General features: G+C 47.6%; 1 protein-coding gene across 1 annotated transcript; it reads left to right on the top strand.

Annotated features, from left to right (window-relative positions):
• On the top strand, window positions 1–26,119 carry Lbh (LBH regulator of WNT signaling pathway). The gene is made up of 3 exons (XM_036170812.1): window positions 1–690; window positions 3,349–3,451; window positions 23,748–26,119. The coding sequence occupies exons 1-3, from the start codon at window positions 665–667 to the stop codon at window positions 23,937–23,939; spliced, it is 321 nt and encodes a 106-aa protein (XP_036026705.1). The 5' UTR covers window positions 1–664; the 3' UTR covers window positions 23,940–26,119.
• The last annotated feature ends 929 nt before the right edge of the window (window positions 26,120–27,048 follow it).

Genomic DNA, 27,048 nt, shown 5'->3' with positions numbered 1-27,048 from the left:
GAGAGTCGCAGAGAACGCGGCGCCAGGCGCTCGGGTGGAGGAATGGCGCCCTCCCCCGGCGAGCTGACACGTCCCGAGTGGGCCCCAACGCCTTCTTCCTCACGCCCACCCATCCGCGCAGCCTTTGGAGTCCCGGGGTGTGCGCGGGGAGGGGGCTGCGGACGCTGCGGATTTGCGGACAGGAAGCCGGCTTGACATTGAACTCCAGCTCGGGGACGCGCGCGTGTGAGCCGTGGGGAGGGGGCCGGGCTCGTAGCTGCGGCGAACCGGCTCAGGCGGAGTGCAGACCCGCCGCCGCCCGCCCGCGGGAGCGGCGAGCGCAGAAGCCATTCATGATTTTGGTGACGTTATTCTAAGAGTGGGCGAGGGGAGGCGGAGCCACTCTCGGACAGGCCCCGCCCCCGCTCCTATAAATGCGCCTTCCCGGGCTCTTTGTGGGACCCGGAGCTCGGTGGAGAGCGGGGAGCTTGGTCTGCACTGCCGACGCCGCTGGCAGCGGGGCTGTCTCGGGAAGGCGGACCGGCGATCGCCCAGTACCCGCTCTCGGCTGCCCGCTGCTCTCCTCTGCGCCCCTGTCATCCTCATTCGGGACGCAGAGACCATTTCTTTCTTTCTTTTTTTTTTTTAAATCACAAGGGCGTGGGTCAGCCTCCCCTAGGACTTCATGTCTGTATATTTCCCCATTCACTGGTGAGTATCCTGCGCCCGTGGCGGATGCCCGTTGAACCCAGGTGGCTGCCGGGGTCCGGCAGCCGGCTAGTGCCGGCTCCGGGTGCGAGGCCAGAGAGTGGCACGGACACCCAGTGCTGGCTAACCCGCTGCCTCAGCCCCTGCAGGAGTCGACGTCAAGGTTGCAAAGCTGGGGGTTGGGGAAGGCGGTGCTGAGAGCATCCAGACAAAGGAAGTGAACTCGGAACCTTCACTTAAGTGGCGGCCAGAGGGTGTGGATGTGGTGGCGACTGGGTGGGGGAGAACCCGGGGTCGCGCCTGAAGCCCCCTAAGGAAACCCTGTCCGCAGAGGGCGGCAGGAGATGAGTCCTCCTGCCTGGTGCAGGGGGCTCCGGCTCGCCCGGCCCCTCCCCTTTTCCTTTTTGTTTGCACGCAAGTCTCGGCGTCGAGGACGGCTGCAGCCGGGCTGAGCTGGTGCAGCCGCCCGGGTTGCAGAGCTTGGGGGGGGGGGGGAGGGGGGGGGGAGGAAGACACGCTCTCCGCACACACAAGCAGGGTGCACGGTGCACCTTTTCAACCCCTGCTCTCTGTGACCCCTAAAATCCAGCACGCCTTTATGGAGGACCGGGGTTGGGGAGGAGGGGGCTCTCCCAGCGCGGAAGACACGGGTCACAGCTCGGTGGGGGGCTGCAGAGGTTTGCCTCCAGCCGGGAGGGATTGGGTTGTGGAGATCAGAGCCGGGAAGGACACCGGGAGAGGCCCCTACCTGCTGGGACGTGCGAGCCAGCTGCTTCTTCCTTCCTGCTGTGGGGTAGAGGAGGGGCGCTACTGGAAGATGAGCTCCAGTGGTCCTGGAGCGCGCTTGCAGGTGCTGGCCTTGGAGAGCCGGTGCCAGGTCCAAGGCAAGCTCTGAGCCCAGGGAAAGCGGGCCCTAGCCATGGCGCTGTTCTGCTTAGCCCAGGAACTCAGAAAGTTCATGTTTCTCGTTTTAACTTTCTGGGCCCGCGCCACAGTTCCCAGAAAGAACAGAACGCTGCTAGGAACCTGGTCACAGCCCTGTGGATGCTCTACTGACTCCCTTCTTTGGGGTTTGGAGGCAGCTTTTCCAGACCCGGGAGAAAATTGTGAAAGTCTATCTTCTAAACCTAAACTTACCCCCAAGCCTGTCACCCTCTCTTAGTGTCTCTGCTCCCTGCTAGCGTAGCTTTGATTAGAGAGGCCCCCGAGTTTCAAAAGAAAGTAAAATTCCCCTACACTGGGAGCTTGTATACCCTCTCATGTGCAGACGAGTCAGCTATCTTATGGGTGGAGGCTTTGAAGGGTGGTGGAGGCTTTGTGCCCCCTCCTGCCCCCCATTGCTCAAAATTAAATAAGGTAGATGTTAGGAGCCCTCAGGGATATTAGCCCTCTCTCCCTCATCCATTAAGGTTTATGATTATTTTGTTCATTAGCACTTTGTGCGATGGCTGCAGCGTTTCCCCCTCCAGACATAACTATGCATTGTTAGCATCTTTGAAGTAAACAGGGATCCTGCAGCTCAGAGAGGCTCTGTAGTCTGTTAAAGATCACACAGCTCTCTAAGTGGTGAGGGCTCCCAGAACTGATTGCTTCTATTGCCATATTGCCAGGGCCAAAAACCATTTCTACCCTATCTGGTATATTTAAAAAAAAAAAAAAAAAAAAAAGGTTCTTGTCTTCCTGTTTTCATAGATGTCGTCTCTCTAAAGCCTGCCCCTGACTTGTTTTTTGTTTTTTGTTTTTTTCCTTTTTTCAAACCACATGCACAGACCTGATAGTGAAAAACTGGGCGTTGTGTCGTGGGTACCTGGATTTGGTATGTGTATTTGGCACTATGCATACTGAACTCTGTGTATACCCATGGTCTGTGCAAGGATAATGGGCTGTTTGTACCCTGCTTAGAGAGTACAGAGTCCTTTCACATGTCAGCCATTGGTGGGCCAACTTGGCCCCTCTGGAAATTTCCTTGCAATCAGAATCTGTGTGTCCTGAAGGCTTTTAATCCAGGGGATGTTTTTCATACTGGGAGCTAGTAGCAGCTGCTGCTAGGGCTACAGAAGCGGGTAGGATGGCAGATGTGAGGCTTGCAGAAAAGCTGACCCCTTGGGGTGGGACATTTCGCCCAAAGAGGCAGCAGACAGACAGAGACAGTTAAGAAGGCATCATGATTAGTCCCCGAGGCTGGCCTGTTATTGTTATTATGTAAGTCTACTGTGCAGTTCCCATTGGAAATTCATGGGCAAGATTACTCTTATTCTTAGTGGAAAAATGGGGGGGGGGGAGACCTAGCAGCATTAGCTTCATGTAGACACTACCTATGGTGTGTGTGTGTGTGTGTGTGTGTGTGTGTGTGTGTGTGTGTGTGTGTGTGGCGTTTCTAGTTTGTTTAATAGAAAACCCAAGCTTGCTTTGTGTAGGGTTTGGAGGTAGAAGGAGAAGTTGCAGAGAGTGGGGCCTTTGTCTGTCTCTGGGGATGAGCAAGCCACAGCACTGTGGGTTTGAAGGTTGCTTCCTCAGGCAGGCTTGTTTTGCTGTGAGCTGTTTCAGTATCTCTCATCCTATCTTTAGGCCAATCCCCCGATCTCAGGGCCACAAAGTCGCTAAGAGGAGGGATGTGCCTGCGTGTGCATGTGTTGACGTCTGGTCTGAATTTATTCACAGCCCTGACTATCTGAGATCGGCTGAGATGACTGAGGTCATGATGAACACCCCATCCATGGAAGAGATCGGCCTCAGCCCCCGGAAGGATGGCCTTTCCTATCAGGTGCGTTCAAACTTCTTGGGACCTTGTGCTTTTCTCTGGGACTGGAAGTAGGCTTGGTTTGGGGATCCCAATATCACCTGTAAGAGCCATGTCACCTTGAGAAAGTCCTTGACTGCTAGTGAGCCTCAGTTTCTCCATTTGTAAAATGAGGCAGCAATGGTCTGAAACTTATAGGACTATGTTGAAGAGTCAACATGGTGAGAAGGTGAGTTTAAGGCATTTGTAGTGCCTGGGCCACCCAGGGGTTCAGGAGACATTAACTGAAATCACTAACTAGCCATCCTGATTCTCTCAGTAACAGCAGAACACACTTCCCAGCCAGGCCTGGGAAATAAAAATGTAGTAGTAAGATGTATGGGTAAAAATGTAGTAAAATGAAGCTGACAGGAAGCGTGGTGGTCTGATAGGAGAATGGCTTCCTATCTTCTTGGAGTGATAGTTCACTGGTTGATTCAAAGTTCAGGTTTAAACTACACAGAGCCGAAGAGGACGCTTTCTTAGGGATGCTGATACTAGAATGTAGTGTAGGGATCATCCTGTCTAGTGGAGATAAATACACAGGACAGAAAAAGAGAGGGTCGGGGGAGGCCTCCTTTCTCACTCCTGGACAGTGCTCCTTAAGTGTGGGGAAAACTCAACATTACAGGAAAGTGGGGGGATATCATCCCAGCCAGCAAGAGAGCATTTTGGTTCCCTCTGGGAGGAACAACTGGTTTTAGATCACCAGAGAGTCCCTAGATTGCCGGTTCCGGAGGAGAGAAGTATCCAGAAGGGAATATTTTGAGGCATTGTGTACAGTGTGCAGTGGCCAGCCCAGGCAAGATGAATGGAGCACAGAGTGTCAAACACTCTGTCCCCACTACTTTGTCTATCCTTTGCGATATAGCTCCCGAAGGAACGCCCAGCCACCTTTTCCCCCTGAGACCCTAGCCCAGCCCCATTTGAGGACTCGAATCTCTACTCCTGATGGATCTTCTGACATCACCTGTGTCCTCACCCAAGGCTAGTTCTGCTAGAGTCTAGACTTACCTCAGCTGCTCACTCCTTAGAGCTGTTTCAGGAACCCTTCTTTTTGTAAAGAATGAAACAAATAGAGAAGCTGGAGAGGAGGAGTAATCTAAGAGAAGCCACGATAAAAGCAAAGGTTGGAAACGTGTCTTCAGATACCAGACATGCTCTGGAGGTACAGGAGCCTTTGTTTTATGTCAACATACCAGGCCTCGCTCGCTGGCTGCAAATAAGTGCTGTACCAACCTCCCAGGGGGTGAGGGGCCTAAGGGAAAAATGGTCTTTCAAGGCTAGTCTAACCTTCTTTTCTGGGAGAAGGACTAAGGGCCCCGTGGCCAGGCGGGAAGTACAGAAGTTCCCCAGCCCACCTGCCAGGGTAGTTTCGGATACCAGTTTCCAAGGCTCTGAGTCAGACTAAATGTCTTGGTTACAGGTAAGGGCATATTTCAGTTCTGGGTTGTAGATTTCCACCACAGAACCTTTCCAGCCGGAGTTGTCAGTGTGTGTGTGTGTGTGTGTGTGTGTGTGTGTGTGTGTGTGTGTGTGTGAGAGAGAGAGAGAGAGAGAGAGAGAGAGAGAGAGAGAGATCTTCCTTCCAACACATCATCTTCTTAGCCCTACACCTTCCTGAGGACATTCTAATAGATAGGAGCCTTACCATAGGTGACATGGAGGAGGGGACTGCCATGCTGGGTAGAAGACTGAATTGGGGCTTCGGTGGCTGGAGACAAACAAAAGCATTTCTGGGTTCTTCTTGTGTCTGGACACCTCCTGAGAAAAAGACCCACAAAGACCTTTCTTTTGCCTCTGGATTGAGGGTTCAGTTCCCACAGTCCCCAGAAAATCTTCCTCTGTCCCCTGCAAATATCTACCTCTGCCCAATGTCCAAATATCTTACCTGGAACTTTAAAGCACTCTTGTCATAGATGATTTCAAAAAAGGCTCTAGGTTGTCTGGTGAAGAAAAAAGGGAAAGTTACAGTGTTTAGCCAAGCAGAGTTTACGAGGCATTTTCTACCTTTAGTTTGTATTGGTTACAGCATCCAGGGCCCGGGGCTTATGGGAACCAGCACGTACATGCACTTCTGGAAAATATGCAGCCTGGCCAAACTATGTGTGGACACTGGTATTGTGCTCTTACAGAATCTAAGATGTCATGAAACAGGGAACCAGCAAGGGCTGGGCTTTGAAAGAACACGAGAGCCTTGAGGGGGCAACCCCATCTCGCACATGTAATTTTACTGTAATTTTCAGATACCTCTTGGCAGCCTGTTTGTGCCAAGGGTGGGGCTCCGCTGTGAGCTGGACTGGCAACTGGCAAATGATGGGTACTCTCTGGGCCCCCACAAAACTGGTGCCATCAAATTAAAAGCTTTCCCACCAATGCCCTGGGAATTGGCTGGGCCTGGCTCTTGGCTGAAGCTTGTCACCCTGCATGCTTGGGCTCTGCTTGGAGCTAAGGGTGGGAACTCAGTGCTCTGTTCTTGGCTTTCCTCCGGAGGATAATAATAGTATGTGGCTTTTACTGAGACCTGCTTTTCCAAGGAACTGAGTAAGGGCTGGAGACATCAATCCTGACTTGGCACATGAAATAGACTCCCAGGCTTGTAATTTGACCTTGAGACAAGGTCATCATATAAGTGACCCATTGGACTTTCAAGTCATTTATTCCCCTCCCTTCCAGACCTACTCTGAATTAAGTCTTCCTGTGATCTCTGTATTGTGTGTGGTCATTCTTCCAGTGCCTGTGTTTGGGGTTGAATTTTAAACTTTCTGTTGATGCTCTGCTGGGTTTTCAGGATGTGGACCCTGCATGACCTTCGCATGGCCAGGTCTTTGATGGCAGGGGTGCCCACCAGCTGTGTCTCCTTTAGCTATCCATCATCCTTTCCCACTTAGGAACCTCTAGGCTTATAGAGTAGGTGTTAAGGGGAAGGGTCTCCTGATCTGGAAACTAGCCACATTTACCTCTATGGTGGCCTCTGAAGGTCCTGCTGAAGGTATGGGTCAAGCCCATACCTATCCAGACCCTGAATGCATGTCCTTTTTATCCTCTATTATTGTTTAAAATTCATACCAATAATACTTTATTTTATTTTTGAGACAGGGTCTCATGTATCCCCAGACTAGCCAAAGGTGACTTTGAACCCCTAATTCTCTTGCTTCCAGCTCTTAAGTGCTGGGATTAGAGGCAGAGACGATACAGTGTCCAGTTTATGCAGTGCAAGGGATCAAACCCAGGTCCTCATGCATGCCAGGCAAGCGCTGTACCAACTGAGCTACATCTACCTCGGCCTCTAGTTCATGCCATTTTGTGAGCGTGTATAAAAACCTGGAGCCAATGCCTTGTTTTGTCTTCCTATCCATCTGGAGAGTCATTGAAATAAGTGAAACCCACGTGGCACATTTATTTGGCAGGAATTATCACACCCCATGGGGTGGGTGAGTAAACGGTTACTAGAAAGCCTAGTAAATTTAGCTGGAGCTGTGGGCGGCGGCAAGCTCTCAGAGCCATGTAGGAGGGTCTCTGTGAGGATATTTATGTCCCCAAGGGCTGTAGCTCCATCCCCATGCTGCATCTATGGGTTTCCCAGTTGGTCACCAGCCTATGGGACAGGAACGTGTACCATCCAGTGCCGACTCATCACTGGATGCCTGGTAGAGCCTGCTCTTTCTATGCACCCACTACTGTAAGAGTGTGATGTATAAGGATGTATCTTTCTCTGAGGGTCTCCTCTCAAATTGACCAGGGCTCCATATGGGGAAGGATCCAGACAATTTCCTTATGAGTCCTTATAGTGATGAACCTCAAGGAGCGCTGGCATTTTAGCCTTGCCCCTAACTTCTCCTGGTGCAGCATATACAAACTGCCCTATGCCTTTATCACCATGCTTAAGTCTATACATAGTTTAGGATTCCTTCACATTTAAACCTGTCCCTTCTGTAGCTTTTGGTCCAGGGTTCGATACCTTTATCTTTCCCTAGACTCCTTTCGTTTTCATATTATTTACTTATAGACAAGGTCTCTAGCTCAGGCTGGCCTAGAACTCTCTGTGGAGCTGAGAGTGACCTTGAACTTAAGATCCTCCTATGAATTGTGTGACCATGTCTGCTTCTGTGGTGCTGGAGAGCAGACCCAGAGTCTCGTACATTCTAGATGAACCCTCGGCCAACTGGGCTACCACCACAGCCCCTCCTGAGGCTCTTCCTTGGTTGCCATTGGTAATCCACCTGCTGTTACTTTGGGCCATGCATGCCTGCCTTTGACATCATCTCTCAGGCAGGAGCTTTGGCTCTTCTTCCCAGAAGGCCATGCTGGAAACCAGAAGGACCCCACTGTTCCTGTCCCTCCTCCCTCCCCCTCTCCCCCCCCCCCCCCTTACTCCATGCCTTCCTTCTGATCTAGAGAGCTAAGAGCCTCCTGCATCTCCCCCTTCATCTCCTAGGGTAAAGAGAGGGACAGGGGTGGGCTGGCCTTTCTTGTCACCCCTTAGTGTCTGCTTCTTGCAGGCCTGGAGCCTTAATTATAGCTCAGCCTTGGAGAGAGGGCTAAAGGAACAATGAGTGTATGTGAGATAGTCATATCCTGCAGGTTTCATAGTCACCAGGAAATCATCGTTCACAAACATCAGACTTTAAAAAGCCTCGGTTGTCCCCAGAGAGACATAAAGCTAAAATCCCCAAAGCCCATGGCAGGAGATGGTCAGCCATAGACACAGCACATTGCTGGGATCGAGGCAAGTTCTCTTTTTTCCTGGCCCTCTCCTTCCCCTTCGCTCACAGTGAGGAGATGTGCAACAGTCCATCCATTGGACTGAGAAGCATGAGTTGTCTCCTCTGAGTGGCACTGGCTCTTTCTGTGCCAACAGACACCTTGGCATTGCCAGTCCTCTCTGTAGGAGAGCCCAGCACCTTCCTTTCCATGTTAGAGGCCTGGACACAAAGGTCATGTTCACTGTTGTGGAAAGTCCCTGGATTAGGGCCTGCAGATGGCTGGAATTGTTCCCATGGGAGACTTCTTCTTCTCCCCTACCCCCATGGGCACAACAGTGTATTTGTGCCTGGCCATAGAGAGAGCAGGCTTTCTTTTTTTTCACAGCCAGCCAGCCAGCCAGCCAGTCAGCCGGCTGCACACTGGATTCATACAGCTTCTCTCAAAAAGGCCTGTGTTGGGTCTGACCCTCCCTCTTCCAGTGGCCATGTGTTCATCATGCTGCAGAGCCAGGGCCTACGTCTTAGACTGCTCTTTGTTCACAGTGTCCTACAAATAGATGCTTAATGCGTACTGAATGATGGATTGGGCTCTTCCTCTTTCCCTTTCCTGGGCTGAGACTATCTCTGTACCTTGGCAATCCCACGGTGAAATGTTTTAACAAGATCAGCATTTTCTCCCAGTCAGTCCAGTCTCATATGCTGGAGAGAAAAGGAGGACTGTACTGTACCGTGAGGAAAAGGGATGCATTTGGGTGGTGAATCTTGTGACTGAAGCCAAGAGCTATTCCTGGGTGTCTGGCGAATGTCCTGAGATGATCTTTCAGGCCCGAGTCTGAAATAATCCTTAGAGGATATGAAGACAGTACTTCATTCACACAGGGCTGCAGCTCGCTGGGGCTTCCTTCCTTTCCAGCGTGGTTAGGCACAGCAGCCTGTGCCTGTCTCTCCTCTGGCTGCCTCTCCTCTGCCTGCCCGCCCTTCCCGCCCAGCATGGATCTGTGTCAACCAGTCAAATCCTGTGTCCTGCAGTTTATCCTTGGCCTGCTGCTGGCCTGTTGACTGCACAAAGCCGCCTCAGAAACATTGCTTGTCTCTGCCCAGAGTATCTCCAAAGTGTTATGGAGGTAACACTGTGAACCTCAGGGGATGGGTGGGGATGGCTTCCACCTCCTCCTACTTGTACTGGGGCAGCGTTTTGTTGTTGTTTTGGTTTGGTTTGGGTTTGGGTTTGGTTGTTTTTGTTTATTTATTTATTGTTGTTTTTTTTTTTGTTTGTTTGTTTTTTTAGGGTGGTGGTGGTTAGGTCTTATAGTAGAGGCCGCCAACAGCTAAAACTGTGTTGACTGCTTGCTTCTTGGCCAGGGATTTTCTTGGAGCACAAGGGGAAAAGGGTTTTAGATCCTTCATGTGAAGTAGCCTGGATTAAGCCAGGAGAGCATCCCAAATGTCACTGTAGAGATGTTTGGTTCCCCAGGACCTGAGTTCATCTTCTGCCTTTACTTTGGAGACCATAAAATACTTGTCCATGACCATCCCTGCGGATGGCGCAGGTCTAAGCGCTTCTAAGTCCCCCATGCTCCCACTCTACCCTGCAGCTGAGATAGCGGAATGTTAGTGCAGCAGTGAGCTCTATTTTTCCGGTTAGAGTGTTGTAGTTACAGGAAGGTTCTTCCTCCCCTCTCTGTGGGTCATTTCCTGTTCTCATTGATAAAGTATGCATATTATCATTTTTATGCTTTTCAAAATTGGGTGACTACTCAGAAACGTTCATTCTCTTTTTCAATTTTCTTTCCTAGTTTTCACACATTGACCTGGCAGAACTCATAATTTTAACACTCCTGCATCTTTCACCCTCTTTCCCAGTACGCTTTATGCAGTCAGAATTGATACTTTGCTCTGGTATTCGGTTCTAAACAGCACCGGTCACCAGCATCATGGTGTCACTACAATGTATCTTCAGAATAATCGAGCTCTCTCTTTGTTTTATGGTCCTGGGAATTGTGCATGCTGAAAAATAGTTTCCCAACACTCTTTCTTGCTTTTGATTTTGAGATAGGTTCTTGCTAATTTGCCTACATTGGCCTTGTACTCACTATGTAGCCCAGGCTGGCCTTGAACTCTCAACAGTCCTCCTGCCTCAACCTCCCTAGTAGGTAGCCACCACTATACCCTGGAAAAGCTAATGTTATATAGCATGAGGTTGGATGATAATTTGTTTCACGTTTGTCTTGTTGAAAATCTTAGGTCATATTTTCTTTTCACTTATACTGTGATAGTTTACATTAAAATTTTAATATAAATCTTAGTGAATATATTATTCTTTAGAATAGTTTTATAAGTAGGATTTCTGAGTCAAAGGGTAAAAGTGTGGATGGATGTGTATGTCTAATCATTATAAAGATAATATTTATTCTTCATAGAATGTAGCAAAGCAGACTAGACCAAAGAGGCATGGCCTAGTCACATCTCTACCACTGAAATATTTTGGCATGTTTACTTTCAATGGTTGTCTGTGCACATTTTTCAATGCGTAGCAAATCCTTTTCCATTTTGTCTAATACTGTGACTCTGTTCTTGTCACTGGTTTTCTTTGTAAAACAGTATTTCATTCTATATGTAGCACTTCTCATTGCTGGATGTCTAGGTTGTGGCATCTTTTGTTCTTATGACAAATCCTGCCCTGAACATCATTTTCTGCAAATCTCTGTACAAACCTAAATTGTTTCTTTGGAATAAGTTCCTGGAAATAGAACTACTGATCCAAAGAGAGCCAACAACATTAAGCCTCTTGATTATATAGTACCTTAAAAAACAGAATATGGGCCGGGCGGTGGTGGTGCACGCCTATAATCCCAGCACTCGGGAGGCAGAGCCAGGTGGATCTCTGTGAGTTCCAGGACAGCCTGGGCTACCAAGTGAGCTCCAGAAAAGGTGCAAAGCTACGCAGGGAAACCCTGTCTCGAACCCCCCCCCCAAAAAAAAAAACCAACAACAACAAAAAACCAATAAGTTTATCAAGTTATAATCTGTCTGCATCGCAAGTTCAAGCAAATGGTAGCATCTATAGAGATGGGATAATGGTGGAACCTGCAGATGGGGTCAGAAGACATTTCATTATTTTAGTATGTTCTGATGTGGTACATCTTCTTGTAGCTTAATTATTTATTATATGCATGATGATAATTAATAGTGCTTAGGCAACCTTTAGCCAGCATTGAAAAAATAACTAGTGATCATATTTTTGACCCAAAGCTAACACAAGATATACTCTCTAGATTCCAAATGTTTACAGGCTAGCCATTGTTCTACTTGTCTCTTACTCTATTCTATGTCTTAGCTAGGATTTCTATTGCTGTGAAGAGACTCCATAACCATGCAACTCTTATAAAGGAAAACATTTAATTGAGGTGGCCACTTACAGATCAGAGGTTCAGTCCATGATCATCATGGCAGGAAGCATGGCGGCACACAGGCAGACATGGTGCTGGCTTACATCTTGATCAGAAGGCAACAGGAACTGGACTTTCTCTCTGGGCATGGCTTGAGCATGTATGAGACCTCACAGCCCACCTCCACAGTGACACATTTCCTCCAACAAGGCCATACTTTCTCCAACAAGGCCACACTTTCCAATAGTGCCATTCCCTATGTATATATGTATATATCTTATGGGGACCAGTTACATTCAAACTACCACACTCTATTAATGATACTAAAGCACCAGGTAACTTTGAAAACACCAGTACGATTGATTTGGCCAGAGGCATCCTTAGTGTTAGGAACCATTTTGGTGTCCCTGGGTTTTTGCCTCATGGGAAGTTCCTGGTTAAGAAACTTTGCTTCTCTGGATGTAAGGATAGACTGGATACTTAAAAAATAAATCTAAGTTTAATGAGTGCCTTACATCTATCCAGCAAGTTTGCAAGGCTTCTGGTGCATCTAAGCAATGGAGGCCAGTGTTCAAGTAGGGTCCATACTCCTGTTGGTTTATGAAAATGCCAGTGCTTTCCATGACACTGCCTATGGCACACACGGCCTAGTTGTCTATTTCTGTGGTGATGAAGTTTGGTTTTAAAGCAAGTGTCTTCTAAACAAGGGAGTAGAAAAGGAGCATGACGCCTATACGGATATAACGGAAAAATGAGGTGGTGCTGTGAGGCTGGTGGACACCTTTCCCAGGAGTGGGGCATGTTGCAACATGGTTCTTTGGGACCCATCGCTGGAACTGGCCACGAAGGAATTTTTTTCTTCAAATGTTGAGTACTGTCTTTGGTAGAAACAGTGTGACAGTTAGTACTCAGTTATGACTCCTTTGTTAAATAACAAAGTATGATTCGCTGCATCCAGGTGCTTCCTGACTGTTTTCCCCAGCTCTTCAGTATCAGAGAGGTTTGCCAAATCACTTCTCAATGATGCCCTCTGTAGCCACTGCTGCACATCTTACATAGTGTTAAGACAGAAAGGCAGCTGCCCCAGAGGGTCACAGGAACTCTCCAGGGCACGTGAAAACAGAGAAGGTTCTAAGGAAATCTATGCCCTCACCTTTAGCTTCCTTCTGTGGCTTTGCACAAATTACCATTCTGAAGGAATGCCCCACTAGCTCCCTTCCTCCACCTTCCTGTGATCTCTCTCTCTCTTTTTTTTTGGGGGGGGGGTTTGAGACAGGGTTTCTCAGTAGCTTTGGAGCCTGTCCTGAACTAGCTCTGTAGACCAGGCTGGCCTTGAACTCACAGAGATCCACCTGCCTTTGCCTCCCGAGTGCTGGGATTACAGGTGTGCGCCACCACCGCCCGGCTTTCTTTACAAGAGAGATATGTTGGTAGAAACTTTAGGGGCCTCAGAAATGGACCATTCAAAAGCAGAATGTTCCCTAGGCGTGGTAGCACATGCCTTTAATCCCAGCACTCGGGAGGCAGAGGCAGGTGGATCTCTGTGAGTTTGAGGCCAGCCTGGTCTACAGAGTGAGATCCAGGACAGCTAGAGCTAGTACACAGAAAAACTGTGTTTGGGAAAAAAAAGTCAAAAACCCAATATGTGCAGGTAGTCTCCTTCCTTCATAGTGAGAAATGTATCCAATAAAAATTAACTTCTGTATTTAGTAATTACTTATGATACATATATTGATTAGTTAGGTACTAAGAGCCACATTGAGCCAATATAGAAAATTTGAATTTATAAAACCTTCAGGTTACCGGACATTTTAAAATGTCAATTTATATACATAATAGATCTTTCTGTTGAAGGGGAGTATGCAAAAACCAATGGCTAAAACCTTGAAAATATAAAAAGATATTAAGAAGAATATCCAGTCAGGTGTGCTGGTGCGTGTCTGTGATCTTAGCTCTCAGAAGGATGTGGCAGAAAGATTATGAGTTTGAGGCAAGCCTGGGATACTCAGTGAGTCCCAGACTAGCCTGGGCTACATACATGAAACACTGTCTAAATTAAAAAACAAAACAAAACAAGAATAAATCCCATTTAAAAATGGAGTAGGAATCCAGTTTCAGATAGAGAAAGGAATACTATAAGGTTGACTAAGGAGCTTCCTTGTAAGTGTTTTAGTAGAAAGTGGTTGTTGATATCAAATTACTATAGTTCTCAGAATACACTGAGTGGAGCTTCGTTTTGTTTTCAGCTTGTTTGTATTTGTCCAAGTATTGGGGCTTTTTGTTGTTTCTGTTTCTGGCAGGGTTTCACTCTGCAGCCCAGACTGGCCTGTAACTCAGTGTGCAGCTCGGGCTGGCCTTGAACTCTGGATAATCCTCCCTGCCTCAACTTCCTGAGTGCTTCGTATAGAAGCATGCACTGCTGTGCTGAGCCTAACACTGAGTATAGTTATATACAAAGAGCAGTATATTCGTCCTGGTTTAAGGTGTTAACGTCTATGATAGAGCAGGAGTGTTTGGGCATGCAAAAGGAGGTGCAGTTGTTTTAAATCTCTCTAGAGATTATGTCAACAAAAAGACATACATACCCAGACACCCTCTTACCTCCAGGAGAAGATCGGTGGTGCTGCGGCATCTGAGTGGGAGGCAAATTGGAGATTGGACTCGGCATCTTGGCATGAGTCCTCCTCTGAAGTCACGTGGTGTTGGGTTACCCAGGGGTCCTTTGGGCACCACCAGAGGTTAAGGACATCTGGATGACTATCATCTACTGCCAGTCTTGTGTTGTCTGTGCCATCTCAGGCGGCTCACGTCACCACTGTGGGCCTCCAGTCCTCATCCTAGTAAGACTTAATCTTGTAATTTTGTTGGACCAATGAATGATGACATGAAATCCTCCTGGTACTAGGTCTTCACAGAGGATCGGAAACCTTTGTTCTCTGGTCCCCATGTTAGCCTTTGACATATTCGAAGGCACTTGTGATGTTCTACTCAACTGTATTCCAGCGTTAACGTAGATGTTGTCTTCAGCCTTGATTTCCCTGGCCATCTTTCTGAAGATGCTTTTCCTCTCTGGGCCAATGCTTCTAAACTTTGGGTTTCAGTTTATACTTAAAAAAATAAATAAATAAAATAAAACAACTTATGAGCCTTTGTTTATGTGTGTTATGTCTTTATATTTATTGCTTCAAGAATTAGAACAGATTTTTTCAATTTTTGCTTATTAGTTTATTTAGAATAACAATGAAGCAATTCTATGTTGATATAAATAATAGTTTTTCATAAAATAACTATATTTTCCAAAACAGAAAATCTTAGTGAGAAAAAAAAGCATTTTTTTTTTTTTTTACATCTTTAAATCTTTCTTATGTCTGGTCTAATGGTGAGATTCTCATGTGTGCTTCCCATGAGTAAATTTGTTACAATATGTGTTGGTTGAAGTAAATGAATAAAATCTGGCTTATACAGATTATGCAGTTAGGAATGGGAGGAATATTTTCACAGCTTTTCCAGACTGTTTTTAGTGCACCATCAAAACATAAATGTGGTAGTCTTTTTTTCTTTTCTTTCCATTTCTTTCCCTTCCCCTTTCCTTCTCTTCTCTCCCCCCCATCCCTCCCCGCCCCTCCCCGTCCCTCCTCCTCTCTCCCTCCCTTTCTCCCCTGACCTTGTTTTGATACAAGACCTCACGTGACCGAGGCTGGCCTCCAACTTGTTACGTAGCAGAAGATGACCTTGAACTTCAAATCCTTTTTGCCTCTAAGTCCCGAGGGCTAGGATTACGTACTCAACAACCAGTGGTAGTTTCTTCTTTCTTTTTCCTTCCCCAATTTATCGGTTTTTATTTTATGTGCATTGGTGTTTTGCCATGGGTGTTGGGTCCCCTGGAAATGGAGTTATAGACTGTTGTGAGCTGCCATGTGGGTGCTGGGAATGGAATCAGGGTCCTTTGGAAGAGCAGTCAGTGCTCTTAACCATCTCTCCAGCTCCCAAGTGGTAGTTTATTTAATGTTATGCGGTTTTTGATGAAACCTCATGACATAACCTTTTGTGCTCAGACATGAAATGTCTGGCTTGTACTTGATTCTTTTCTCTGTGTCCAGTTGTGTAGTGCATTGCACTGATCATTTGGAAATAAGTTATTCATATCTTCCAAATGGTGACACATTTCATTGTGCAATGTATTTTTTAAAAAAGCCTATTAGTTAATATCGCCTGTGGCCTCATCAGAAGCTAGCAAATATTAGGAAGTTATCAAGCATTTGTATCATGGCCGCCGATACAAATTTTCCAAAATACTAATTTGCACTTGAGAGCCCTATTTTTTTTTTTATTATTATTGGTGATAAATACCATCAGCCATTTATCTTGAAACTACAGATCACTTCCTCATTTTTGAGAAATCGTCCATGTTGGAATAACCTTAGTTTGTTTTTCTCTGTCGTTTTTCAAGTATGAAGGTGGTCCATCGGAAAAGTGGCTAGTTTAGCTGGCAACTCAACCATGTAAGTGTTTTTATTAGGGATAACCCAGGTACCTTAGTAAGTAGCAGAAATGCTTTACTTTAACTTTGCATTTTACTACCCCAAATATGAAAACATGATCTAGAGTCGGTATTTGATGAATATGGAGTTCAGGGAGGGTTGTTATTGATGTTGTTTGTCTTTGTTTTAAACGTGTGAGGTGTAAGTAATGGCAAGCACATTTTTCTGGCTGTACTTGTGAAGGTGCCAGTGGTTTCAGTAACTGTGGCTTTTTATATCATTAGTGTAACTGTCAACACTGTGTAAAAAGCAAATGGAACCTGAGTATGATTGAAAATATTTTCATCCCATCTGTGCTTCCTCCCCGAAAGGATCTTGAAAGTGGCTTCTCTCAAACAGAGCGTGGCTGAGGAGAGCAGTAGGGCTATCAGCCAGTGAGATAAGTATTGCTATCAGGCAGCTTTTTGTTGGGGGACACCCTTTTTATGGTACCTTTAAAGGCGGGCCATTAGCAGATGATTTACTTTTGGAGCAAGGCAAGTTGATGTGGTAATGTGTGGTACAGGTGGTAGTGAGTGAAACCTAGCAAAGGCCTTGGGGAAGGATGGCAAAGTTGTCCTGGGAGAGCTGAAAGAGTGTTTCCACTGAGGGGTGAGTTTGGAAGCTGTCAAGTAGGGTTTAGGAAGCATCGTCCAGACCAGGATGCCAGGGCTGAAGACTGAAGACGTTTGTCTCTAAAATGAAGAGGGAAGAAAGGATGGATGAAATGGCAGCTGGGCCAGTCTGGACTTTCTGTGAGAGGAGATGGAGGCATCGCACATGTGTGTCATGCTGATGGTGGAAGATGGGGAGAGGAATTGGGAAGACTGGGCAGGAGGCCATCTTCTTTCAAGGGGTAATGATGATTCACGGATTTGATAAGATATAGATATTTGACGTCATCTATGCCCCAGAGAACTTTGTGGACATTTCTCTGCTATTCCAGATGCTTTATCTGTTTCCGGGTCCAGCACTATCAGGAGCCATTAGTACTAATTAATTGGAATTTGGAACCTCTGACTTGCAGGATGGGTGTGTGAGAGAGATGTTTATGAAAGATGGTGTTTATCCCAAGGATTTCCTTTTCCTTCCAGTTTGAAAGCTTAGGCGCTTAGGCATCTTTGATCCAAAGGAAGGAGGTTCAGAGCTGTTGCAGAGGCCGAGTGTCTGTTCAAGTGCCCTGAAAGATTAGAAGCACCAGGGCGGTGTGAGCTAAATGTCCTTGCTCAGAGAAAAGTTGAGATTGGAGATGGACCGTACAATACTGGATAACACTTTGGCCTCCTTGAAGCCCCTCTATAACCCTCTGCCCCTGAGAATCCTTGTGTTTTTCCCAGCCACTTGCTACATTGAAAAGACCTTAAGATGCTAATAGTGCTAACAACATGATAAGATAGGGGGAGGTCAGATGTCAAAGACTGTAGTTCTTTCCATGATATATAACGTAAGGACCAAAGAGCAGTGCGTATTGCTCATCTGAATTAGCTGCTGCTCATTTATTCCACCCTCCATAGAGCAGGATGCTAGGCGAGATCTGCTCACCATTACAGACCAGCTAAGGAGGAATAAACACATGAGGCAAATCCATTGTCGCTCTCCAGGAACACTAAGAATTCCAGGCTTTGAGAATCTAGAGTTCAGGAAGTATGTGACTTCTCTCGGTGAAGACCCCTGGAATAGGCCCAGGGAAGAGAGTTAGAGACTTCCCAGAGCTTCCATGGAGAGAACAGGGTTTGGCCAAGAGAATGGTTTCCATTCCAGCTGGTCTAACCCATATCATAGGGGAATGGCAGCAGTGACATCACAGGTCTTTCTCAAAAGAACCTGGCACAGAAGTCGTGAGTACAAACCAGAGTGTAGTTCATTTGCTTCTTGTCCCTAGCTACAGAGTGTAGTTGTTGGCTTTCCAGGCCCTTGCTCTAAATGCTCCTTGGGGACCCTTGCTCTAGTTGCTAAGGGCTAGCATTAGCAATTTAAGAGTTTCCAGAGCATGTTCACACATACCTGGGTTTGACTCTCTCCCAAGCCCTGTAAGACCAGCATTAGTAGAAATCCAAATTTATGGAAGGGCGAGAGAGGACTAAACTGGCTGTGCGTCAGGACCCTGCACCATCCCCAGTAACCCTGCAGAGTACAAACTCCTCATTTCAAGGGGCTCAGAGAAATTTAAGTGACCCAAACAAAGTCACAAAGATGTTAAGAGTCAGGGACCAGGTAAAAGCCAGACTTTTCGAACCCCTGACCCACCTGTAAGAATAGCCATTCTTTTCCATAGTTGGCTTGGGGTTGGTTCTTTGTTACTGCCTGAAACTAGAGAGGGTAAAGGGTTACTGTGTGGTTTTGTGCGCAGTACCTTGGGGAATTAACCTGACGATTTCTCCCAGGCCTTCCTCCCTCCTTCCCACCTCAGCTTCTTCTGCCCTCTGTTCCTCCCCAGCAAAGAGGAGCAGGGTATCCAGGGCCGCCAATGTCTCAGCTTGCAGAGCTGGTAATTAGCCCTTGGTGTCCAGCTAAGCACCTTTCATCTACCCCACTTGCTGGTGTCTGCTTTCCCCATTAGCATCTCCCAGCTCCTTGTGGGGAGCCCTCCACCCTCTTTGTGGCCAGATCATCTTGTTTGTCGAGATGATGGCCCTGCAGTGCACAGACAGGGGAGGACCACAAAGACTAGACTTGCTCACATTTTCCATAGTAGGTGCCAGGCAACTCTTTCTTATCCCCACCCCAGAGGCAGCTAGGTTTAGGTCACCTGGCTTAAGGGCAGACAGCTGATAGCTAGGCCTCCAAATTTGGGGCCTTTGGAGGCCGAGGTTTGTCTTTCAGTTCCTCTCTGTTCGTGAAATGGGAGCTGGCTCACCAACAACTCTCTAGCCCAAGCAAAAAGCTACTGATGAGTTCATGGGCTCTCGAAACCTGGCCGCAGGCCCACAGCTCTCAGCTCTAGGCCACTAGTATTGGTCAGCCAATCCAGTAGGTCCAGTCCCCCTTAAAATCCTGTTTTCATTGTCCTCATAATTATGTAGTTTGAGTGTGGTAGCTGTTTGAATTTTTATGAAATTTGTGTTTATTTAAGTCACATGTAAAATTTGGCCACCTTTTAGGGGCTCAATTAGCCACCCATGACTAGTAGCCCCTGGACTGGACAGCACAGAAAACATTTTCATTACAGCAGAGCATTGTACACTAGCCTTCACAGCCAGAAACGCCAGTATGCTGGCGTCTACATTACATAGACCGCCTCGTAAAGCTTCCTTTACCTTTCAATGGAGTCTTCTTAAGTTCCCAAAATGCGGGGACCCATTGTGATGAGGGAGCATCTGGCAAAGGGTACCTCTGTAGAGATGTCCTTTGTGAAATTCACTGTCACCAGGACTACGCCGCATGCTGCTCATGTAGGACTCAAGATGTTCTTGGTGAGTGTGTGATTGACAAGATTCTATCCCTTTGTGTAGGTGGAAACTTGGTGCTCATTAGTTCTGGCCATGCCGATATCCTGCGTGTCCCCATGGGACAGTGGGTTGTGGAGGACAGTGATGGAAGAAATAGGAAGGGATAGGACTTCTGGATGCTTCTGGGCTCGCCCTGCTGGGGATGGGGGTGGGAACCTCCCATATGTCTTTCCGAAGAGCCTTTACTGTAGAGGGGGTTTCCAGTTGTTTTTGTTTTCAGCCCAGAGAGAAGACAGGGCACTAAAACTTGAAGGTTTAACCAGAAACAGTTTGTTTCTGGAACAGGGGCATGGTTTTTTTTTTGTTGTTGTTGTTGTTGTTCTCTGCGGGGATTCTGCCGGGCAGCCCAGCATGCTGCTGTTTGCCCTCCTCCCCAACCATACCTATCATGTGCTTTGCAAATCGAACGAGAGTTCTTTCTTCTTCTTTTTTTTTTTCCATTGCCTTCCCCACCCCATCAAATTGAAGGTGCAACCTCTCATTTTTCTGCTGCCTAGATGATTAAAAACCATGACTTAGTGGAAAAATGCTGACCTCCTCAGGGTCAGCCTCTTAAGCAGCTGTGGGAGATAAGATAGTGCTGGCAAAAGACTCAGAGACACTTTGCAAGGCTTTCTGTCTTTCCCCAAGAAACAGCAGAAGCTGTTCTGGTACAGGATGTGTTTTTATAGTTGTTGTTGTTTGTTTTGGGAGAGAGCTATAGTTTTCAGAGGTACAGATTTGTGTGATCTGATAATAAAATCTCCGATGAAAGGGTTAGAGTAATTATTATAGTGATTTTTACAAATACAGGCTCTGTAAAAAAGGATTTTTCCTGAGCTGGGTGGTGGTGGTGCACGCCTTTAATCCCAGCACTCAGGAGGCAGAGGCAGGCGGATCTCTGTGAGTTCGAGGCCAACCTGGTCTACAGAGTGAGTTCCAGGAAAGGCGCAAAGCTACACAAAGAAACCCTGTCTCAAAAAAAAAAAAAAAAAAAAACAAAAAACAAAAACAAACAAAAAAAACCAAACATTTCTTTTTCCTTTTTAATGGGTCCTGCTTTGAGCAAGTCACAGTGCAAAAGTCTTTGACAACTACCTCAGTATCAGCTGTTGGATGCTCAGATTGCCTCCCAAGGATTTAAAAGACCCAACTGTGTTATAAAAGCCATTGATTGTTAATAGTATTGCTTCACGCCTGGAGAGTGGATACTAACTCCAAGACCCATGAGTATCGCTGCAAAGAAGACATTATGATTTGGACTTTGCTTCTGTCCTTAAAGCATTGCATTGCTTCTGTGTTCGCCAACTTGGACCCATCGAGTGTGATAGGAAGGCCCCTTCATTTCTCTGGAGGAGAAATTGAGGCGGGAGCTTGAGAGGACCTGACGGAGGTCAGGGGACTGATGCCAGGGTATAGTAAGTAAGGATCCAGATGCTGTGGCTCAGCCCAGTGTCCTCAAACCGATGCGTCCTTGAAGTCCTGTAGACGTCTGAGTCCCAGAGTAGCTGATTTCTAGGAATGTGGTCTTCATTTTCTGACTTTAGGGATCTACCTACCTTACACAGTTATTATGAAGCTGGAGGTCCTGCTCAACAATGGCCTCATCCATTATCAGCATCACCTTTCTAGCTTGGAGGAGAATCAGCTGTTCTGTTGTTGGCCTGGGCTGCCTCTAATCCTTTCTGTTAGTCTGTGGCCTGAGTAATCATTAGAATCGGGTTCTTATGTCTCCGAGCCGTGCCACAAGCTGTCCCGGGAAAGGTAGGAGGTTGATCCAGAAGCTTCTTTTTAGCTCCCACAGCTACATCTCAGGTCCGGAAGGATGAGAGTCTGGGCTGGGAAGGCTTGGGGCTTCTGTTTATTGGATCTGCTGTTTATTTGACAGTCATCCTTGTCTGTGGGCTGGAGCCTACATCAGCCAAGAGGACAGTGGGGACCTGAGTCCAGATCCCCTTGGTCAATTTCCCATCTGGGAAACGAAAGTGATAACATGACCCAGGTGTATCCTAGTTGAGGATGAGATTTGAACCTTGGTTCTGCCTTGTGACCTTCAGAGTCCCAGACGCTTGCTGTCCCTAAGGTGGTAGTGATGTCTCAGTGAAGAGATAGACATCTGGTAGAACTTGGTTCTTTTTTTTTTTTTTTTTTTCTTCCAAGACAGGGTTTCCCTGTGTAGCTTTGCGCCTTTCCTGAACTCACTTGGTAGCCCAGGCTGGCCTCGAACTCACAGAGATCCTCCTGCCTCTGCCTCCTGAGTGCTGGGATTAAAGGCATGTGCCACCGCCGCCCAGCCTGGTAGAACTTTGTAAACTGAAGTGTGCTTTCCACTCACTGGAGAGCGCCTGCATCACACCCCAGGGCTCATGCTTGGAAGCTTCCCCATGCATGTCCTCAGCCCCTAGGAAGGGCCCAGCTGCACAGAAGTGAGCAAAGCCCCCCCCCCCCCCAACTCCCAAAGCCTGGCTAACCCACTCTCCACTCACACTTGTTCATGTGAGTGCACCATGATGTCCAAGGGCAAACATTGGAGTGGGCAGGCGGCATGACAGGAGATGGTGGTCGGCTTCCCTAGGCCTACCTGGCCTGTGTGGGCTCAGCCAGCCCCTCCCTGGTTCGTTTTCCTTCTGGCTGCCATTATGATACTTTTTATGAGCCCGTTTAAGTCTCTAACGATGCGTGCTCCCGCAGCTGGCTTAAGGCTTAATCCCAAGCAATAGGCCTTTATTGGATAAATGGTTAATAATCACTGGTCTGTAGGGATTGGAACGCTTTGTGAGGTCTGTGATTTTCAGAAGCCCCACGTGGCCTGTGGCCCAGTCCAGGGATAGGGAGATCAGACACCCTGGGAGTACCACAGAGCTGGGGAAGGATAATCTGCTACCCTCTGAGTACAGCAAAGCAGGGAGCTTCCCAGGACTTCTCCAAAAAAACGTCTCTTTCCATCCACTTCAGTTTGATGTGAACAGACTGTGTGACCTTCAGTGAAGTCTCCTGTCCTCTCAAGGGCCTGGGTTTCCTGTCTGTCAGACACAGAAGTGGGAGGAGATGACCTTAAAGGTGCCAAGTGTCAGTGATCTGGTGAGCCCCAGATTTCCCAGACCGAAGTTCCTTTCTCTTCTTGGGTGTGTCACCGAGGGCTATGAATGGCAAGGGACCAGCATCCCAGAGGATTAAGGGCTTAGCTACTGGGCAAAGAATTGGGTCAGCTGTAGTCACAGGGCAGGCAGTATGTGCAAAGGGAAGCCAGACTTGGCTCTGAGTTTTATAGCCTGGCTCAGTGTTTTGGTCGGCACTGGACAGACAGTGGGCATTAATATATGGAGCCTCTTCCATGGGACTCTGGAAAGAGATTTGAATCCTCCAGGTGTACAGCTGGCAGGAAGCCAGGAGTTGCTCACAGGTGGAAGAAAAGGAAGGTTCCATGGATTCTGTCCCCAGATAGCCTTGCCTTGATCTGGATTTGGCTTTGACTTGGCAGTTGCAATAAGATCCAAAGGCAGCAGGTGATGCAGGAGCGTGGGAGTGGGCACACCTGAGCTTGAGTCTTTGTTAATTTCAGGCTAAAAGGTCCTCAACAACTAGTTTGCCCAAGCCTGGGATTTTTTAACATAATGTGAGCGACATCTTGCATTTGACTGTGTCAGTTTTAAAATGATGAAGAGCCTGGCTTGTTTATTTCTTCGAGGCACCAATAATTATTCTGGCAGGAACATCATGTTTTTAGTGTCTGTTGTATGATGTGGATCGTAAGCCTAAAGTGCTTATTCCAAAGCAGGACCCGGCATACGGTGAGGACATGATTTTCCATTCTCTTATCTAGAAGTAAAACAGTACAAGGTGTTTACACCTCACCCTTTTGCTCAGTGGTATGATCCACAAATTTTTAGCTTCAGAATTAGAAGAAAAGTCTGGCTGAGGGATAGTTTTCCCTAGAACATACTCTCTCGGTTCCTTTCTTACACCCACAGTGTCTAGAAGGCAGAACACAATCCTTGGAAGACAGCCAGTGTGTTCTCTCTCTCTCTGTCTCTCTCTCTCTCTGTCTCTCTGTCTCTCTCTGTCTCTGTCTCTGTCTCTCTCTCTCTTTCTCTCTCTCTCTGTGTGTGTGTGTGTGTGTGTGTGTGTGTGTGTGTGTGTGTGTGTGTGTCTGTGTGTGTGTAAGGAAAGAGCCAAGTTTCTCTTTTCAGATATATATATATGTGACCAGACGTCTGCTTTGCTCTTGGACATTTCAGATCTTCCCAGACCCGTCAGACTTTGACCGCTGCTGCAAACTGAAGGACCGCCTGCCCTCCATCGTGGTGGAGCCCACAGAGGGGGAGGTGGAGAGTGGGGAGCTCCGGTGGCCCCCTGAGGAATTCCTGGTCCAGGAGGGTGAGCAGGAGGACAACTGTGAAGAGACGACAAAAGAAAAGAAGGAACAGTAGAGTCCCTGCAGGCTCGCCCGGGTTGTGCCAGCCAGCATACCTGAACTGTTTTTCCCATCGCGATGGAAGAAGAGAGTGAGCCACAGTCATTCTGAAAACTGTCAAATGAGGCTTCCGTTTTGCACCTGAAAAATCACCAAGTCCGTTTTCTTTTCTTGTCTTTTTTTTTTTTTTTAAATTCGTTGAGCAATGGAGCCCCCTGACAATTTGCAAGGCTGAGAAAGGAAGCTGCTGAGAACAGGGGTGTGGGTGGGGGTGTGGGAAAGGGGTGCCGCTTCTGAGATCCCTATCTGAACTCTAGTGCCAGAGGCAGTGTGTGTGTATGTGTATGCTGTTGGGGGTTCTGGCTGTGGGGTGCGGGGTGAGCAAGTGAGCAAGAAACATTCTTGGGTTAAAAAAGAAAAACAACAAAAACAAAACAAAACAAACCCCACTATTTTTTTTTTTTAAGAGAACTACAGCCAGGAAGTGCTTACCAGCATTTGCTCTGGCTGCTGGGGCACCTGACAACTAAGGTTTTCATCTGGTCTTGTCGCTCACCTCCACCAGCCTTTGCTTTCATTTCAAGCATGTTGGCTACCCACAGAGAAGTAAGGCCAGGACCAACTGCCTACGAAGCCAGCTGGAGGGCCACACAGGAAAGGAAGCGTCCACCTGTTCTTCCCGCGGACTCTGCCCCAGCTGTGCTGGGCTCTCAGAGCCCCCAGGGACCTGGACAGTTGTAAGGGATAGTACTTTTGAGTTTTTTCCTCCTCTATTGGCCCTTTTTGCCTCCTAATACATTGGGGAATAGCCAGAGCACTTCCTGCCCTTGTGGGACCTTCCAAGGCTGCAGCATGGAAGTGCCCTCTTCCCCTGTGGGTCTTCTGAGAATTCTTACCAAGTCCCCATGGAGCAGAATGGTAGAAGAGTCAGCTCCGCAGGTCTGCTCCCCCTCCTCCTTTGGCCACAACAGTCAGGTGGCCGGTCCCCAGCTCTGCTATGGCCCGTCACCCCTATGAACTACAGCAGCACCACTCCAGTGGGGTTTCCCAGCCCGGCTTCCACGGGAGCTAAAAGCAGAGCGTGTGGGCTTTTTAATGCAGGAGTCTGGGTGGTGCTGCATGGATGTGCTGAGGCTCCCACATGGCAGCAGGTGTCTGGTGGAGGAGTTGTTACGGGGTTACTTCTGCTCCTCTTGTTGCTCTTGAGCACAGGTTGGGGGAAGATATGGGGTACACTGGGGTGTCCTTATGGAACAGTAACCTTCATCCCTTTCCCACCTCACCTGCTTCTGGCAAGGGCAGCAGTCGCATGGGGGGCAATTAACATCTGGACTTGGCCTCTGATCATAACCCAGAACCTCCTGGAATAGCAGGTTAGAAGACTGTTTGGTCAAGAGGTGGACTGAAAGCCTTCCTTGGGCTTCACTCAGCCAACTGAGGCACCCACAATGTCCCCTCATGTCTCTGCCAGTCCAGGTTGACCCCCTCCATCTTTGGACTAGTGTGTCTAGCTGTATTTAATACCTCAAAGTCAGTGTGGCTCTGGGGCACGTTGGGGCAAGAGCGTGGGGGTATGCTGTTGACGCGGCATTCGGCAAGGTTTGGTTTTGGGATGCCGATGGTCACTCCCCTACCCCTGCATCTTCCCTCTGTCGTCTGCCTGTGATACACACCGATGGCAATAACTTTTTCCGGCTCCTCGCAGAAGTGGGAGAGGGTTGCAGCCAACCCCACGATGGGGGAGCTTCTCTCTCTTGCTCCCGCTCTGCTCTGTTTTGGCTACAGAGATCTGTTCATCCCACTCTTCCTTCTGTAGCACTTCTCATCCCTCGCCTCCCTTTATGGACAGGTGTCTGGCCTTTTAAATTCCTGGGTTCTGGTGTCTTCTCACCCCTAACCCCAGTTATCTGTCTTGGTCTTGCCGTGTGATGGAGACGTGCTTGTATATCCAGTATCAAATCGGCTTTGTGTATATGTGTGTTTATGGGGTGGTTTCTTCCCTTTTCTGGTCACTAGACCATGTTGTACAACTGTGTGCAGTCTGAGCAGGCCAGGGGCTGACAGTTGATGTCAGGACCCTCAGCAGTTGAGCCTGCTGGGGGGACCCAGCTGCTCTTAGACAAGCGGCTGAGCTCCTGTTTGGCCGCTTCTTCTTCTTCTTCTTCTTCTTCTTCTTCTTCTTCTTCTTCTTCTTCTTCTTCTTCTTCTTCTTCTTCTTCTTCTTCTCCTCCTCCTCCTCCTCCTCCTCCTCCTCCTCCTCCTCCTCCTCCTTCTCCTCCTCCTCCTCCTCCTCCTTTTTCTCCTTCTCCTTCTCCTTCTTTTTCTTCTTCTTCTTCTTCTTCTTCTTCTTCTTCTTCTTCTTCTTCTTCTTCTTCTTCTTCTTCTTCTTCTTTTTCTCCTTCTCCTTCTTCTTCTTCTTCTTCTCCTCCTCCTCCTCCTCCTCCTCCTCCTCCTCCTCCTCCTCCTCCTTTTCTTCTTGTAATTTGTGTGTATTTCTAACTGATCGTATTGAAAAAAAAAATCCTAGTATTTCGGTGACATTGCCTGTTGTGAGATGAACCTCCTGTGACTTCTGTCTGTTCTGTTTTGAGGCTCAGGGAGAAACTAGCATTTTTTTTTCCAAACTACTTTTTGTCACTGTGACAGTTGTAAATAAAGTTTGAAAATGCTTTCCATTCTAGTCTGAGTTTCTTTTTTTTTCACCATTGCATGGGGATGGAGTTGGCTCAGGAGTGAGGGGACTTGCCTTGGAGAAATCTCATGTGTGTTTCTCCCGTTCACCCAAGTCCAACGTGGTGAACTGATGAGTTTATCGTTTTGTTTTTGAATAGGGACATGGATGATCCTCAAGTAGCCATGTCCCTGAAAAGTCTCACTCTGGCATGAGTGACAATTTCCCCATGGTTGAATAGATTCAGTCCCATCTTTATTTAGCTCTCCACCTTCTGTGTATTCTAATACCTCCAGAGACCATGTGCAGCTGGGGTAAAATTACAGAAAACTGGGAAGGAAGCACCCACCCTCCTCAGTCCCTCCATCAACAAGCCTGACCTTGAGGGTCTCTGTGTGTGTGACCACAATTGCTCTGGTGAGGGTGGTGGTGGCTGTTACATTCAGAGGACAGC

The sequence above is a fragment of the Onychomys torridus genome, chromosome 21 (genome assembly GCF_903995425.1).
Source record: "Onychomys torridus chromosome 21, mOncTor1.1, whole genome shotgun sequence".
In the NCBI taxonomy this organism is placed as follows: Eukaryota; Metazoa; Chordata; class Mammalia; order Rodentia; family Cricetidae; genus Onychomys; species Onychomys torridus.
This window is presented reverse-complemented; position numbering and strand designations above follow the sequence as displayed.